At 38.5% G+C, this 17,065-nt stretch overlaps 1 protein-coding gene across 1 annotated transcript in view; it reads right to left on the bottom strand.

Annotated features, from left to right (window-relative positions):
• The window catches only part of ipo11 (importin 11), a 212,020-nt gene that overhangs the window by 87,646 nt on the left and 107,309 nt on the right, over positions 1-17,065 (bottom strand). Inside the window, exons 17-20 of the mRNA XM_055167292.2 lie at positions 12,433-12,466; positions 12,118-12,158; positions 11,597-11,713; positions 7,073-7,186 (exon numbers count right to left, since the gene is read on the bottom strand). Coding sequence (XP_055023267.2) covers positions 7,073-7,186; positions 11,597-11,713; positions 12,118-12,158; positions 12,433-12,466 — 306 coding nt within the window. The remainder of the gene's footprint in view (positions 1-7,072; positions 7,187-11,596; positions 11,714-12,117; positions 12,159-12,432; positions 12,467-17,065) is intronic.

Genomic DNA, 17,065 nt, shown 5'->3' with positions numbered 1-17,065 from the left:
GACATGATGGGGAAAACGCTAGACAATTGCAACTTCCATTTTATTGAGACTAAGAAAAACTAATAAATCTTCACACACACAACAGAAGTTCATTTTGACCTTGTCTGTCAAGCTCCAAAACAGCAAACTAAAACAACAATAGGGCACAGTGTACTGCAACTGTAATGTTTTTTTATTTAATTAAGAGGTGAAATTGTTAAGTAAAAACAAATCATCCATCAACAAGTCTGTTCATCACACAAACTAGATTTCGATAACATCTGTTCTAGTAAATTTAGACTGCTTTATTAAACTTTCTTTTATTGGAGTTTGACAGGCCACGGTCAACACAAACTATCAAAGATTCTTTACATATTTCTTCCTCAGAAAATATAACGGCATACGCATTTGGGAACAAGATGATTAAAATTCATTTCAATTGCACTAGTGGTTGAACTATTTCTTGTATGTAACAAGCTAGATCTTTTCATAAAAACAAACACTGAATACATGCTGTGTAAAGTAGCCTGACAATACACAGACAGTAGCGTAAAGTCAAACATTTTATATTCAGAAAATATGATAACAGGCTGTCAAAAGAATTTCGAAGAATGCTGCTTTTTAAAATTCTCTTCTCCGCTGAAATGAGTTTCATTCAATCATACGGTCAAACACAAAGAGCATCATTTCTATTCATAATAGTGGCAGGTGCAATATTCTGCCATCCGTACTCTCCAATAAGGAAATCTTACAAGCACATGGCCTCTCCGCGCGTTCACAAGTTCACATAAAGGCTCTGAGCAGAAGGTCGTGCTTGAGAGCATCCGCGCTCTCCCCCGGGTGAGATGCGTCCACTCAGCCCCTGAATGATGAGGGCTCATCGCAAAGACCACCGGCAAGGGCTCTTAAGTTCAGGGCACGACCGCCTTCGACAGTCTGCTGATTCGAAGCTGTCAATCAAAGCCACAGAGAGAAAACTCTGGGGGGCTTAGAGAAGCTAGACTGTAGCATCTGCAGGACCCAGGTGAAGCTTTTGTTACTGTCAACGGGCCAATGATGATAAACAACAAACAGAAGGCAAGGACACCAACCGCAGGCATGAGGAGTTATAACTTGGCAAGCAGTAAGGCAAGAAAGTGAGCAATGTAGTGTTCTGAAGTTTGGGAAACTTGGAAAACGCTGTAATGCATCTGATGTTTACTGGTTATAACTAATATTTGCATAAATAAATACTAGTGCATAAAAACTTCACAACATAATCATATAATGTACTCCAATTTTTTCACATTACAGAATTATTATTATTAATTGTAAATCTTATTAATTTTAGCATTTTAATTTTTAAATCAAATTTGAAACTGTTAACATTAGTTAATGCACCTCAAACTAAGGTCAAATTTACTGTAATGACATAAACAAGATTTAACTAAATATTTATATACAATACATTGTAATTTTTTTGTTTGTAATGCATTTACTAATGTGAACAAATACACCCTTTTTGTAAACCTTGCAACCTTTGTGTTACAGAAATTAGTATTTCATATTATTCAGTACACGTAAACAAATAGTTCAGAGTTTGTTCTGTTCACAGTCATAGCTCTAATACAGTATGAATATGAACCCTGAATGAGCAACTCAATTCAAATTTGTGTACAATTCGACGTACAAATCTTATTAAAAGATAGGAACGTTTTCTCTCGATGCTATTTGATTATCACGAGTGACAGACAGAATTAGGTAACTTCCCCTTTAAGACCAAAGTCCAGATCTAATATACTGTTACACATGCGTTTTCTTTTATAGCCGTTTACTTTCTCTTAAGATCTAAATGGTCATGTTTATGAGGATACTTGCAAAAGCCGCGAATTTTGACGCATGTGGCAAAAATACTCACAAGCTCAATGAGAAGCGGATGCGCGCTCCTTTCAAACTGAAATCGCGCACGCATATAGCACTGTTGTTTGTGTTTTTAACGGCTTAAAATCACTTAAATTTAACTGCGGTGCTTAAATACATGTACAAATGTTAAGCTTTTGTCACCACGCGCGCAGCAACTTGATGTGGGCGCGTAACCTCGAATGAGAAAATACTACGAGTTAAGTGTGTGCGCTCGGCACCGACTGCTTAAACTGCCATCCACTCCGACTCACTATGCTAGATGAAGTTAAAACCGATGAAGTTTGTATCTTAATAAAAAGGGTGAAAAATAAATATGGGTGGGCATTAAAACTTTGCTAAAACAAAAAGCTGGTGACGGTGGCCTAAAACTTTTGCACAGTACTATATGCATTTGCAATAATACTATATATTCCAATATATTTTTATATTATATACAGTATGTATACTGTAGCTGAGTGGTAGAGTATTACTTTAGAAGCAGAAAAGGTAATGGGTTCAATCTCAGGCAACACACATGCTAATAAATAATAATTTGTATACCTTGTAATGCTTTGTAAGGGAATGGTTTGTAATGCCCTATAGAAGGGAATTTTAACTGAATTGAATTTAGGTGTTCCCATGATTCCCTGTCAGCCATTGGTGGGCAAAACACGTTTCCAACCACAAAGTCACATAACTGGTTGAATCCACGGTGCTGTGTCAGACTGGTTAAGGCTCTCAAAAATGTAAGATGTTTATGCTTATGTGGTAAATCAACCCTATAAACAGCTTATACTGTAGTTGTCTGTGTGTATAAAAGGGGATATTTTACGAAAATCTGACTTTTTCCATGTTTATGTGCTATAATTGGGTCCCCAGTGCTTCTATCAACCTAGATATAAATGTAAAAAAAAACAATCCAGTAACTTAAGTTTTGGTAAACTATTCTCTGCAAGCATATGAAAAATAGTTCATTGAAATTTGGCTCCCTCTGTGATGTCAGAAGGGGATAATACTGCCCTTTAATCTACACTATCCAACCACAGCAGTGCCATTTAGTGCAGAGATCAACTCATTTGCATTTTGAAGGACACACTCAAAACAGCACATTTTGCTCACACCTACAAAGACTTGCTGTAATAAATTATCTACAGTATATGGTATTTTGAGCTTCACGTATGTACTCTGAGAACACCAAAGATTTATTTTACATCTTAAAGTCTTGTGAAATGTCCCCTTTAAACACATTTGTGCTTGTAAAAATAGAACAAATTACACTCTTTACCTTAAAACATGATCCAATCACTACAAAATGCAGCCCAGCAATTTCCTATTATATCCTATTGATTTTTTTGTATACCTGCATGCTTCTACAAAGCAAGCAAACAAGCAGTAACTGACGATATAGTTTGCCAAAAGGAAAAAAATCTCTTTCCCAAAAAAGTGTTTCTAAATTGCTTCATCCATAACAACGGCCAATTCCAAGAGCCACAGCGCGAGCCAAAGCAATTTAGATTCCACAGGTCAACAAATCACATCCGAACGTGCAGTAAGGACAGCATTCATTTTTGAGCATCTGCCAGAAATATGCTTTTGGGGATGGACCCATGATAGGGCCCATTTATGGGTGATTGACTTTGAATGTTCGCTGGTAATATTGTCTCTTCAGCATTCTGCGTCAGGCATAAGAGGAGCAGCTGCGATACCATATGGCTGGCAGAAGAGGCCACAGAAAACACAAACAAATGCAAGGTTAATAGCAAACTGTTGATGGCGGGTGGGAAGATATGCTGGCCCTGGATGCACACAATAGATGGTTCCTAACTGATGGCATTTTAATATGCAAATCTGGTGCTGGTCAACTAACACGGCAGATTTTTGAAAGTATGCAAATTTTGTCTAAGCCTCGGGCGAAATTTCTAACTGATTCATGTGGCTGTTTAATGTGATTTACAAGAAGTGGAGACAAGGTAACAAAAGGGTCTTCAGCGTGAGTGGGAAAACGGTAATACGCAAGATGTGGTTAGAAAAGCGCAGAGCACTTTTAAAGATAAAGACCGACTCAATTAAAAGCTGATGAATGCTTGATAAATCTCTTCTGAGAAATGTTTATAAACTCAAACATCAACACTGATTTATGCTAGTATAACATAGAGAAGTAGGTACCTGAAAGGATAAATCAAGGCCTAAGGATTAAAATTATTTTGAAAACTAGTTACACAATAAGCACCATTAAATTAAAAGTAAATTGAATAAAGCAAGTTAAATCAAAACTTAATTTTCTGTCCATATCTATTTTTTGAAGGAAATATAGAGTTCAGATGCAAAACCATGTAAGTGCATCTGACATGTTTTGTAAATGAGAATTTTTTTTCAGGCTCTTATGTTTAGGTTCAGTAATTTCACTTTAAATGGCAACTAAAATATTATTAATTGAAATGCCTTATTTTAATACATGTAACTAAATTTAACATAGTCATTTATTTGCTATTTAACAAATTTCCTGCAAAACCCTACGTGCACTTCTAAAAAGTCTCCAGTCACTCTTCATTGTCCTTTCTGAATAAATGTAAAGAGCTCAAAAATTCCATAAACATCCTTATTGGTGAATTTTCTGTAAAATTCCAGAATTGGAGGACTTTGTTGTAAAATAGACGTGGCCATTATTTTTGAATGGCCCGAGGCAGGGATGAAGCGAATTTGATGGCAAAGAATAACCCTATAACACATGCTGAAAGCATTCGAGCAACATTATCATCTCGTGTTTGATGGAGGTTTTAGCAGCTTTTGCATCTGACCTCTTCATATGTCATTTCCTAATCCAAAAATTGGTTTTATTATATGCAAGGGTCAGTTAAATGGATAAAAAACTGATAATTTATCATGCACTACATAAGGTTGTATTTGTTAACATTAGCAAATGCATTAGTTAATAAACAGTGAGCAATATAGTTTTTATAGTTTCAGCATTAATTAATCTTTATTAAAAACAGCACCGTTTTCTATATTTTACTATGTTCTTACCTCAACTTAGATGAATTAATAAATACCTATATTTTTTCAATGCATGCACTTTTAATCTTTGTACAGCGCGTTGTGAATGTGTTAGCATTTAGCCTAGCCCCATTCACTCCTATGGCTCTAAAACAGGGATGAATTTAGAAGCAAACAAACACTTCCATGTTTTCCCTATTTAAAGACTGTTACACGAGTAAGTATGGTGGAACAAAATAAAATTTTGTTTGGAGCCATGGGAATGAGTGGGGCTGGGCTGAATGCTAACACATTCACGAAGCATCGTACAAAGATTAAAAGTGCACGCATTGAAAAAAGATAGGTATGGATTAATTCATATAAGTTGAGGTAAGAACATAGTAAAATATTGAAACACAGTGGTGTTTTCCTTTAATGTCAAAACAATTGTTTGTGTTAGTTCATTGTGCATTAAAGGTATAGTTCGGGCAAAAATGAAAATTACCCCATGATTTACTCTCTCTTAAGCTTTCCGAATTTCATCCACACATATTTAGATATTTTTAAAATCTCCTAGCTCTTCCAATATTTATAATGGATGAATATAGGGTCTAGCTCCTTAAAGTCCAAAAAAATGTGCATCCATCCTTCGCAAGTAATCCACACATATCCGGGGATAAATAAAAGGCGTTCTGAGGGTAATCGATGCGATTTTGTAAAAGAAAAAAAACTTTTTATAGTGACGTATGACGAATGCGAAGGGTTGTTTTGCTCTCCGGTCGGTGCCTCCGCATTCGTCATACGTCACGCAAAAAGTGTATGCTGATACTCTCTGAGAAGGCCTTTATTTATCCCCCTGGAGCTGTGTGGATTATTTTTGCGAAGGATGGATGCACATTCTTTGGACTTGAAGGAGCTGGGCCCTATATTCATCCGTTAAAAAGATTGGAAGAGCTAGGACATTTTAAAAAAATATCTGAATGTGTGTTTCAATAAAAAAGGATGGATGGATGTAACTCAGTTGGCTTGAGGAAGAGTAAATCATGGATTAATTTTCATTTTTGGCTGAACTTTCTCTGACTAATGTTAACAATTACAACTTTTAGTTTGAAAAATTCATTAATAAATAATAAAACTACCAATATTTAATAAATAATGCAGATTTGTTAGATCAAGCTAATGCATTAACTATGTTAACAAATGCAACCTTATTAAAGTGATACCAAATGTCAATTCAATAAAATGCTCTGTAGAATGAGAATGTGCCTTCCCTAAAATAATTACACTGCCACTGACTAACGATAGTAAATTATGACCGTGTCTGTGAAATTCAGGCTATTCAGTAATCTACTATAACTCTTAGATTAGGAACATCAAAGTTATCAAATCATTGATCTCCCTTATATTTCAATCTTTGACAAGATCTTACTCAAGTCAATATAAAAGATAACAAGGTTTCAGTTTCGCAGAACGCTCTTTACATTATGTAGGATGATTTTATGTAGATAACAGTAAATTACATAAGAAAGACTTTAGCTGAGTTTTCACAGACTGGGTCATAATTATGGTTTATAGCTGCAATATAAACTTAAGGCTAAAATGCTTTAATACATCCTACCTAAACTTCCATTTCAACAAAACATACATCAACACAGGCAAGAAAACTGTGCTTAACATTAAGAAGACAGAGAAACACAAACCGGCATGTGGTTTAATCCATCAATTTCAACATGTTGCTCTTTGGATTTCTTGGTTAAACCAAGTACAAGATATACATTTCACATCGGTCCCCAGACAGTTTAAGGGTAAGTATCACCTCAGGGGTTAAAGCAACACAGAAACTACTGCTGAAACTTGTAGCAAGAAAAAAAGACTAAAATGAGCAGCTTGTAAAATCCCATGTGGAGGAAGATAGACAACCACTGTGGCAATTCGCAAACACCCCATCAATAAAAAGCCCCCGTGTTCACAGCAGGGAAGAGATGAAGTAAACAGTACTAAAATAAAGGTCTTCTCAAGGATCAAAGAACCATAAAGGTTCTCAGCAGGTCTGCAGGACGCGTGTTTATAGCCGCAGACCACGACGGTGAAAATTAGGCCCCTGGTGGTGATGGTAAGCACGGTAAGCACATCACATTCGAGCGAGCGGTTGAAACCCAGTTGGAATGCTAAATGTCCGACTAGACCATATCAAAGCTAAGTTATCTCTTATATTCCTGTCCACAGGGGTGTGTCGTACCTGCACGAGGTGGATGAGGGTGGTGAGGATGGCACAGCGGAGCATGTTGTGTTCTTCCGACTGCTTCCAGAGAAAAGGAAGGTACTGAACCAGGCAGCCCACATACGGCCGGATCTAACAAAGGAAAATAAACAAAGCATTAATCTCACTGAACACGCACAGTACATCAAATGTCAGCGCTTGAGCACAGGGCCTGCAAACACAGATAAACACAGCCAAGCACACATACATGCACAAAAGCTTGAGTTTTAATGAATCTAATAAAAAATCAGAAGTTTCAGCATCACATGGGTTCAGTTATGCTCTCAAAAAAAGAGAAGAGTCAAATCGATGTTCAAGTGACACACGGGTAATCAAATATTTAGACATCCTGGCTCAAATCTCTGTGTTTTCGGAGAAGGTGCGTAACATCTATATCTCATGAACTTGATTAACTCAATAATATGCACGCCGGATAAAGTCAATACAGTTACATTTTCTAGGTCTGAATTTGCAAGAAATGAACAAGTAAAACTAAAGTTGAAATCTAACTTTTAAGGTGCATGCAAACACACTTACCCTCCATTTGAAATAACATATACTGTGACCGTAGGTACTGAATTAGATGAAGTAACTACTCTCTGACTGTTAAAACAGTAGGTACTATATAGTATAAATATGGATAGTATAGCTGTGTCACAATTCAAGGGCTGCGACCTTCTAAGGCGAGCACTCAGTCTTTGAAGGTGGCAGCCTCGGAAGTAAGCGAAGAGAACTGAATTGAAACGGTTTGGCCTTGGGAGGACCCATAATTTGTGTCAACTGCTGTACGCTCCCATCGGGCTTGTCAGCAAAACACAATGGAGACTAGGGGTGGAACAATACATGTATTCGGTTCGAACCGAATCGGTACGGGGGTCACGGTTCGGTGCATGATTTTAAACGGAGAATACACGGTATGAAAATTAAAAAAACTTGCGTGCAAAATAATTAATGTAATGCGGAACTACTGTTAGATATGCGGGTTCTTTATGGACAGCTAATCTGTTGCCCCGCTTTAGCTCTGAAGCTCTGATTGGCGCCAATGCAGCCGAGCTCCGCCTATGTATGCGCTCTATCAGAGCCCGTCTACATTCTCTGGCATTCTGCATTTTTTTGTCACGTCGACGCCGGTCCAGTCAGTGAATGAGCAGCCGACAGCGAGTATGGCAAGTGGTGTTCCACAAGAGTTGACGTTCCGCCAGCCTCTTTAAGATCGCAAGTTTGGCAAAACTTCAGTTTTCCAGTCAGTTACAATAGTACAGGCGAGAGATTGGTGGAAAAGACGAGGACCTTGCATCGGCGTTGTTCAGCAGTTGTTAGGTATGTGAGTGGAAATACATCTAATCAGGGCTCTCAAGTCTCACGCATTCACCTTGACAAACACCGTCACGCATTTCAGTCAGTTCAAACGCCACACTTTGTATTTCTCACGCTGAGAAGTAGGAGATAAATTGTCCTGCTATATACAACAGGCATACGCAGGGCAGTTCTGTTGAGTTCAGCTGCTTTCAGTTTTTTAAGCGTGCTCAACTTTACGCAGCGCCATCAGCGTCAGAGTACCGCGAGAAATCTTGCGGTGGAGGCTGATTTCAAATCGCTCTCGCGTTACTCTGACGTCATCCACTTGTCGTTTCTTGCAGCCCCTCGTGAAGTCGTACACACCTATTAATTCATCATACAAGCCTATTTTTTGGTTCTTTAGTACATTAATATGAAATAAGGCCAAAATGTAATTTTAAAATGTATTTAGGTAACACCTGTAATACATTTGAACCCATATTTGTATGAAAGATGAGTACAAGATTACTTAAAGAGGTATACATTTTTGAAATACGAGATAGTATGTTAAATGCATTTCAGTTCATATTCATGACATCTGAAAATAACACTGATAAGGACACCTATGTTTTTAAGATTAGTACTAAAAAAATGCCTTCTTCATTTTTGTTTTGCTTTTCCCTCCATTGTACCGAAAGTGAATCGAACCGTGGTGCCTGAACCGAGGTACGAACCGAACCGGGACTTCTGTGTACCGTTCCACCCCTAATGGAGACGTTTCTGACTTAAATATGGAAAATAAATATGGAACCAGAATTTTTTTTTTAAAACATGACACGTTGATGTAGATTCAACTATTCAGGGCAGGACGCTCCCGTTCCACCACATCCCAAAGATGCTCTATTAGGTTGAGATCTGGTGACTGTGGTGCCATTTTAGTACAGTGAACTCATTGTCATTGTCAACCAATTTGAAATGATTCAAGCTTTGTGACATGGTGCATTATCCTGCTGGAAGTAGCCATCAGAAGATGGGTACATGGTGGTCATAAAGGGATGTGCATGGTCAGAAACAATGCTCAGGTAGGCCGTGGCATTTAAACAATGTCCACTAAGGTGCCAATTAAAGTGTGCCAAGAAAACATCCCCCACACCATTACACCACCAGCCTGCACAGTGGTAGCATGACATGATGGATCCATGTTCTCATTCTGTTTACGCCAAATTCTGACTCTACCATCTGAATGTCTCAACAGAAATCGAGACTCATCAGAACAGGCAACATTTTTCCAGTCTTCAACTGTCCAATTTTGGTAAGCTTGTGCAAATTGTAGCCTCTTTTTCTTATTTGTAGTGGAGATGAGTGGTACCCGGTGAGGTCTTCTGCTGTTGTAGCCCATCCGCCTCAAGATTGTGCGTGTTGTGGCTTTACAAATGCTTTGCTGCATACCTCCATTGTAACGAGTGGTTATTTCAGTCAAAGTTGCTCTTCTATCAGCTTGAATCAGTTGGCTCATTCTCCTCTGACCTCCAGCATCAACAAGGCATTTCCGCAACAGGACTGCCGCATACTGGATGTTTTTCCCTTTTCACACCATTTTTTGTAAACCCTAGAAATGGTTGTGCGTGAAAATCCCAGTAACTGAGCAGATTGTGAAATACGCAGACCGGCCTTGTCTGGCACCAACAACCATGCCACGCTCAAAATTCCATAAATCACACTCTCAGTTTGGAGTTCAGGAGATTGTCTTGACCAGGACCACACCCCTAAATGCATTGAAGCAACTGGCATGTAATTGGTTGATTAGTTAATAATTGCATTAATGAGGAATTGAACAGTGTTCGTAATAATCCTTTAGGTGAGTGTGTGTCGCCATAACAAGAAGTTAGTCATTAACTGTAATGACGTTAAACAAGCACAATTTAGGGACAGCTGTTTAATACAGTATATGTATTTGCATTTGAATAGAGCCGCGTTACCGTTTTCTGACATTTTTTTTCCATCGAATGAACACTTCTGGATCTTGCCGGTTTTCACATACTGTCAAATACTATGAATTCGGACATACTACTCACCTCACCTTTGCTTTTGGCCTACTATATAGTATGGAAGAAGGCATTTTTGGACTAAGCGTTACTGTCCCGTGTGTTGCTAGTCCTTTGAATAAGGTTGTTAAGAGGCATTCCTAATTCTGGTTGTCCAAAAAACAACTATAAACAAATGAGTCCTCTCAGTAAATTACTAAAGACTGATAACTGCTTCACTCTCATTGGTTGTTAACTGTTCTCAAAATGGTCGGGTAGCTAGACACAGCCACTTCCTGTCCCCAATGGTCGCTGTCGCTTGTGATGCCGACAATTGTCAAGCTTCCATTGAAATGAATGAGATCGGGTCACTCCGCCCTTGCTAGTCGCTGGCAGTGTGCACATAGCGTTAGTGATCAATTTGGACATTTTAGACTGCAGAACCCAACTGGATTCCTTGCCATCTCAATGCGAAATACATTTTGAAAGCTAGCCAAGCTTAGATCTTTAAACCGTGAATGATGTGCGCTTTAAGAAAAGGTAATGTAAGTTAAACTCTGAACAAAGCTGTCAAAGATCACAACAGTCTTTTGTTGAAAATGAAGGCTAAAATGTCAAAAGGATCTGGGTCAAATCATACATTTCTGAGCTTATAATGACAAAACGAAATACTTTTTCTCCCGTGGTGGTGGATTAGACCGAGCCTTGAAAACGGACCTGCATGAAAACACTTTCATATTTAATACAGCCCATTTGACTAATCTTTAAGAATAATATACGCTCCTGCAGGGCAATACAGAGGAACGATGCATCATTGAAGTATTGGGGTTATTTAAGCTTTTACTTTTAAAACCTTTCCTATCCCATGGCTCGATGTATGCATGACACAACACTCTCAAATTCATGCATGTTTGACCCAAACATGCAATGAATTTTAACACCATCTGGACTCAAATAAACATTATTTATTAAATGACTCCGAGGCAACAGCTGAAGTTCATGATCAAAGCCGGTTGCGGCCTCATCTTCAGTCAGCACGGATTGATAATGACGTGACATAAATACATGCTTCCCTGCGTGCTAAAAAGGAGAAGGGCTTTGACCCTCAGAAAACTCTAGAAAAGCCTCTATCCCAGGGTCAAAAATGCTGCCACAGGGTTTTAATGACTTTATTTCACCTTTGATGGGGACTGAAGCTCACCTGGTTGCTGACTCTCTCAATGACGCAGGAGATGACGTGAAGCACTTGCATTTTAGTGTCGCATTCGTTGACCTGCTGCAACAGCTGGAATAACAGACTGAATATAGATTCCAGGTACTAAAGGTCAAAGGAGAGAAAAAGAGACATTAATGAGCTTTTAGTTAACAAATGGTTAGTCTTACATAGACAGACCATTAATTATGTTTAAACTGAAGCGTAGTTGCATAAGCACTGTAAAACACATACTGAAATAATATATATACACTTGAAATGCACTGCAAGTAATTTAGGATAAAAAAGCATCTGTGGAATGCATAAATGCAAATTTATTTAATTTCCTAGAAATTGCATCATTCAGTTTTGTGCAATAAGCATCAGATAGTGAACTGATTGTGGGTGGTCCAAGCATGTGTCACCTAAGCCCGAGGCTAACAAATGATTGGCTGATGATTACGTTTCAAAGTGGCAATGCAATCAAGTCAAATCTTCAAAACAACTGGAGGAGGTGTGATGAATCTTACCGGTAAGAACTGCTCGGTTCTGAACTCGAAGTCATCGACGGGTGAAGCAGAGTTAAGTGTAATGAGCGCAGGTGTGATTTCAGGAGACACGATGATCTCTTAAATACACAACTGATTAACAGACATGCAGATGAGGCTGCGGAGTACTTAAAGTCATAATTTGCCATCAGGCAAACAAGCAGGTGCTTCAGAGTTGCTCTGGGTTAATAGGCAAACTAATGACAAGAGTGCTCAGACATAAATGCATCCAATTACAGGTGAAAAATGACCACCCTGGTGTAAACGCTGTAAACTTAAATCATTCAGAAAGGATATTCAGCTTTAGTGTTGTGGCTGTTTCAATGCGAACCTAAAACAAAGAAAAAATAGCAATTAGTATACGTATTGTCAATACAATAAAACACTTATTCAATAAAATGTTCCAATGATTAAGGTGGCGACTTAAAGAAAAATTCCACTTTTTTGAAAATATGCTCATTTTCCAGCTCTCCTAGAGTTAAAAATTTGATTTTTACCATTTTGGAATCCATTCAGCTGCATGTCTGGCGGTACCACTTTTAGCATAGCTTAGCATAATCCATTGAATCTGATTAGACCATTAGCATTGCACTCAAAAATAACCAAAGGGTTTCAATATTTTTCCTTTTTAAAACTTGACTTTGCTGTAGTTACATCGTGTACTAAGACGGAAAATTAAAAGTTGCAATTTTCTAGGCTGATATGAAGGCTAGACGAGGCTCCTCTTTAGCATTCGGAGAACACGTAAATGGAACAGGCTAGCAACTGCACGTCATTGCGCATAGGATTGTGGGATCTCCTCAATATGGGATATTTTTCAAACGAAGGACTCAGTCCTTGGTTGAAATTCCAAGAATCCTCGACATCGGAACAGTCCTTCAAGAATGTCAATGAAGTTGCATCCTCAAAATTCTGGCTTCCGAGGATCCTTCCTTGACATTGAGAAACACCTTGTGTCTGACTAAGCTTGTGCTATTGAATGTGCACGTCCGGTGCGGGACATCTGTAAGTTGTCCTGCAAGCAACGTGGCGCTGCGCTTCTCGTCCAAAACTTCTACGCCCGCGGCCAGCGCATGTTTTCAATCGTTTCCAATGAAAGCTCTCCATTTTTCAAATAAGCCAGCAGCTAGCGGTTTTCTTCCGCACTGAATAGTTGAAAAATATTAAACTTTGGGTAAAAAGCTCCCCTCGTCAATGTCAGTTCTCACGCGCCGTCCAATCACAGTGGAAGAGGGTTGGGACAAGAATCACAGCAACCAACCGTCTCACAGCTGACGTATCAGAGCTACCAAAGCGCTCAGCTGAAGAAAGCTGGCACTCAGCTGAAAAACAGCAGGCATTCGGCGTTGTCCAGGCGTTTTCAGCCGCGTTTAAAAGTTTTGGTGTGCACAACCCCTTATGCAACCACCTTGGGGCAGAAGGGGTTTACATATGTGGTCTGTTAACGGGGTCAAAGTGTACAAATTTAGACTTTTTCCATGTTTAAGTGCCATAATTGGGTCCTAAGTGCTTATATTAACCTAGAAAATGTGAAAAAGTTTAACCCAGTAACTAAGTTTTGGTACACTATTCTCTGCAAGCATGTGAATAACTAGGTCATTCAGATTTGCCTGTTTTGTGATGTAGGTAGCCAGTCTAAATACAATAATACCGCCCCTTAATCTGCACTATCCAACCACGGCACTGCCAAAAAAATAATTGACAGCACAATTGAGTTGTAATTTCAACAAACCACCATCATAGCAATCAGTGTTTGCATTTCATCAGGACACACCCTAAAACGGCACATTTTTGCTTGCACCTACAAAGTGGCAACTGTGGGGTATTTTTGAGCTAAAACTTCACACCAAACACTTACATCTGAAAAATATTTAATAATATGACCACTTTAAAGCAACTTCTCTGTAAAACCTACCCAGACGATAGGATTTGCTAAACTTTTGCCTGAATAATAAGACAAAGTGTTTTAGCATAGAAAAATGACACACTTCACCTTGAAAGAATACTGTAAGGGTGGCCATTAATTTAACCTCAAAACTGTATGGCGCACTTTGACAAGAGACCTCTAAAGCCTGTTAAAGTTTCCTCAACAGATAAATCTTGAAAATTAGCCTGTAACCAAAACAAAATTAACATCATTATGAAGCCGGGTTGGTAAGGGATAACGGCAGAGCCCGGGGGTGAACACACCGAAAGTAAGGCACAAGCAGGTGGCTAATGACAGGCCTCGCCGTCCTTTCACGATGATCTATTACACGAGCTGATGGGACGGCATGCTGTGCACTATATTCACGTTTATAACAAGCAGAAGATTAAGTTTCAGCGACACATCAAAACTAATGATCAAGAAATTTTGGAAGTAATAGCTTGGGGCTTTGTTGGGGCTCATTTATTAGGTAGTTAACCGACACCAAAATGACAAGTCTCCACATCCTTGTGATTACTTTGCAGAAAACGTTAAAACTGTGATAAATTTGCAAGATTTTAATCATGCTTCTCTTTTGCTTTTTGCACTGGACTCCTTAGTTATATTAGGACATTTAAAGGGATAGTTCAACCAAAACTAAAAATTTTGCCATTTTCTCACCCTCATGTTATTATTACAAACCTGCGTAAATGTTTTTGTTCTGCTAAACATAAAGGAATAAAATTTGAGCAAAGCTTATAACCAAACCATTTTTAAGCCTTTTTGACTTCCATAGTAGTATTTTTCCTACTGCGGAAGTCAATGGTGCTCCCGTTTCCTGTTTCATTTCAAACACCTCCTTTTGTGTTCATCAGAACAAAGAAATATATACAGGTTTGTAACAACTTGCGAAAATGACAGAATTTTAATTTTTGAGTGAACTAGCCTTTTAACTCTTTCGCTGCCAGCGTTTTAAAAAAAAGCTGCCAGCCAGCCCCAGCATTTTTCATGACTTTCACAAAAGAAAATGTTCTTCCTCAAAACATATGGCAACAACAATGGCATTGAAAGAGTTAATTAATGTTTACAAACATGCATTACAAAAAACAATAATGGTATGCATCTTATGACAAAACAATGGCACTGATATATGTTAAGATATATCAGTGCAAGGTGTTTTTAAATTAGGGCAGCTTGAACATGCATTTTAGGCTGGGACTAAGATAAGCCCTGTCCAAGAAACCACCCCAATGAGTTTTATTTGTGTCACATAGTAACAATTAAGTTTGCAATTAAAATATCACAAAAATGTAATAATTACACGGCCCCACTATTAACGTTCCAATAAAGTGTTACAATAAAGCTGCAATAATTCGTATTTCATTAAAAAAAACATCGAAAAATAAAAAAGTACGCTTATAATAATAATAATTTTTAAAGTTCAGGAATGTATGTTTGCTGGAATTTGACTTAAACCCGGCTAAAGATAAGTATTAAAATCTTCGTTTGAAACAGAAATTTTGAAATAAAATTGCAGGTCACTTTACATAATTGCTGAAGTTGAGACCAACTCAATCGAGTCAAGTCCAAGAACAGAGAGTGTTGAGTCCGAGGTAAGATCGACTCCAAATCCGGCTTTATTTGGATTCGGTGTGGACTTGGACTTAAAATTATTATTAAAATCTTTGTTTGAAACTGAAATTTTGAAATACAATTGTATGGCACTCGTTGTAGTCGAGAACAACTCGATCAAGTCTATGACTTCGTTCACACTGCAAACATTATTGCTCAATTCTAATTTTTTGCTCAAATCTGATTTTATGTTTGACTGTCCACATTACGTGGCTAAAATCAATGTGAACTGTTTGTGGTCCTGAACTGAATCGCATCCGCAAAAGAACAATAATACGTAATGCAGCACACAGTAATATGGAAATGAACGTGCAGACTAGTGAGCGCATGTGGTGGACTTCATATGGACTGCGCAGACCGGCCAGTCGACGCGTTTTATCTCAATTTCGTGGGAGTGAGCGATACAATCCAAGGCAGTCTGCTCTCATGTCACGTGCAGGACCGTCATCTGGATAACGCTTCAGGAAAGTCAAACACACTTATTTGCATGTTAAGGGCATTCATGCATAAGGCGATGTGCAACAGAAGCTTAATATTTAATGTCTTGAATGTTTTTAAGTGGTTTTGCAAATATGCCGTTGGTGCATATTTCCGGAATCTTGAATGATGTAAAAGTCACATTACTTCCGATATGACTGTTCAGACTGAGGTCGCATTGCAAAACATCCGACCTGTATCTGATTAAGAACCAGATATGGAAGTGGCTCGAATCAGAATCCAAAAGATCAGATTCCATGTGGTTTGTGTTGTTCACAAGGTCATATAAAGAGACAGACATGGGTCACATATGAGCAGAAAGTCGGATTTTGATGGCAGTGTGAACGTAGTCTAAGACCAGAGACTCCAAATAAAGCTGAATTTGGAGTCAATCTTGCCTAGAACTCAACACTCTCTGGTCTTGGACTTGACTCAGACTTGACTAAATTGGCTTTGACTACAACAAGTGACCTACAATTTGATTTCAAAATTTCCATTTCAAACAGAAATGACAATAGAGGCAAAAGTTACAACTTGAAGTTGTCCCATTTAAGTCTCCCGTTTAGGCACACAAATTAGACGCGCACAAACCCTGCTATTTTCTCTATATTTTTATTGCTAAATGCCAGACTGCATAGGGTGTAACTAGCAGAAACAATAACAATAACTGGAAAAACATGCCAACGGTTCAATCCATCTTCATTCAAAGGGGTTTAGGAGGGCTTACATATTCGACGGAGGAAAAAAGCAGAGATAAGCAGAGCAGCTTTCTGTCTCAGAGGCATCTGCAGCATGACACATCAAACACATCTGAAAAAAGCACTCAGCTGCCTGCCGGGGGACGGAGCTCCCACCCAACAGATACGAGAGAAGTATGAGTGAAAAGATGAGATTCTGTGACAGCAACACTTTAAG

The sequence above is a fragment of the Misgurnus anguillicaudatus genome, chromosome 5 (genome assembly GCF_027580225.2).
Source record: "Misgurnus anguillicaudatus chromosome 5, ASM2758022v2, whole genome shotgun sequence".
In the NCBI taxonomy this organism is placed as follows: domain Eukaryota; kingdom Metazoa; phylum Chordata; class Actinopteri; order Cypriniformes; family Cobitidae; genus Misgurnus; species Misgurnus anguillicaudatus.
The sequence above is the reverse complement of the archived record's forward strand: the minus strand, read 5'-3'. Positions and strand labels throughout refer to the sequence as shown.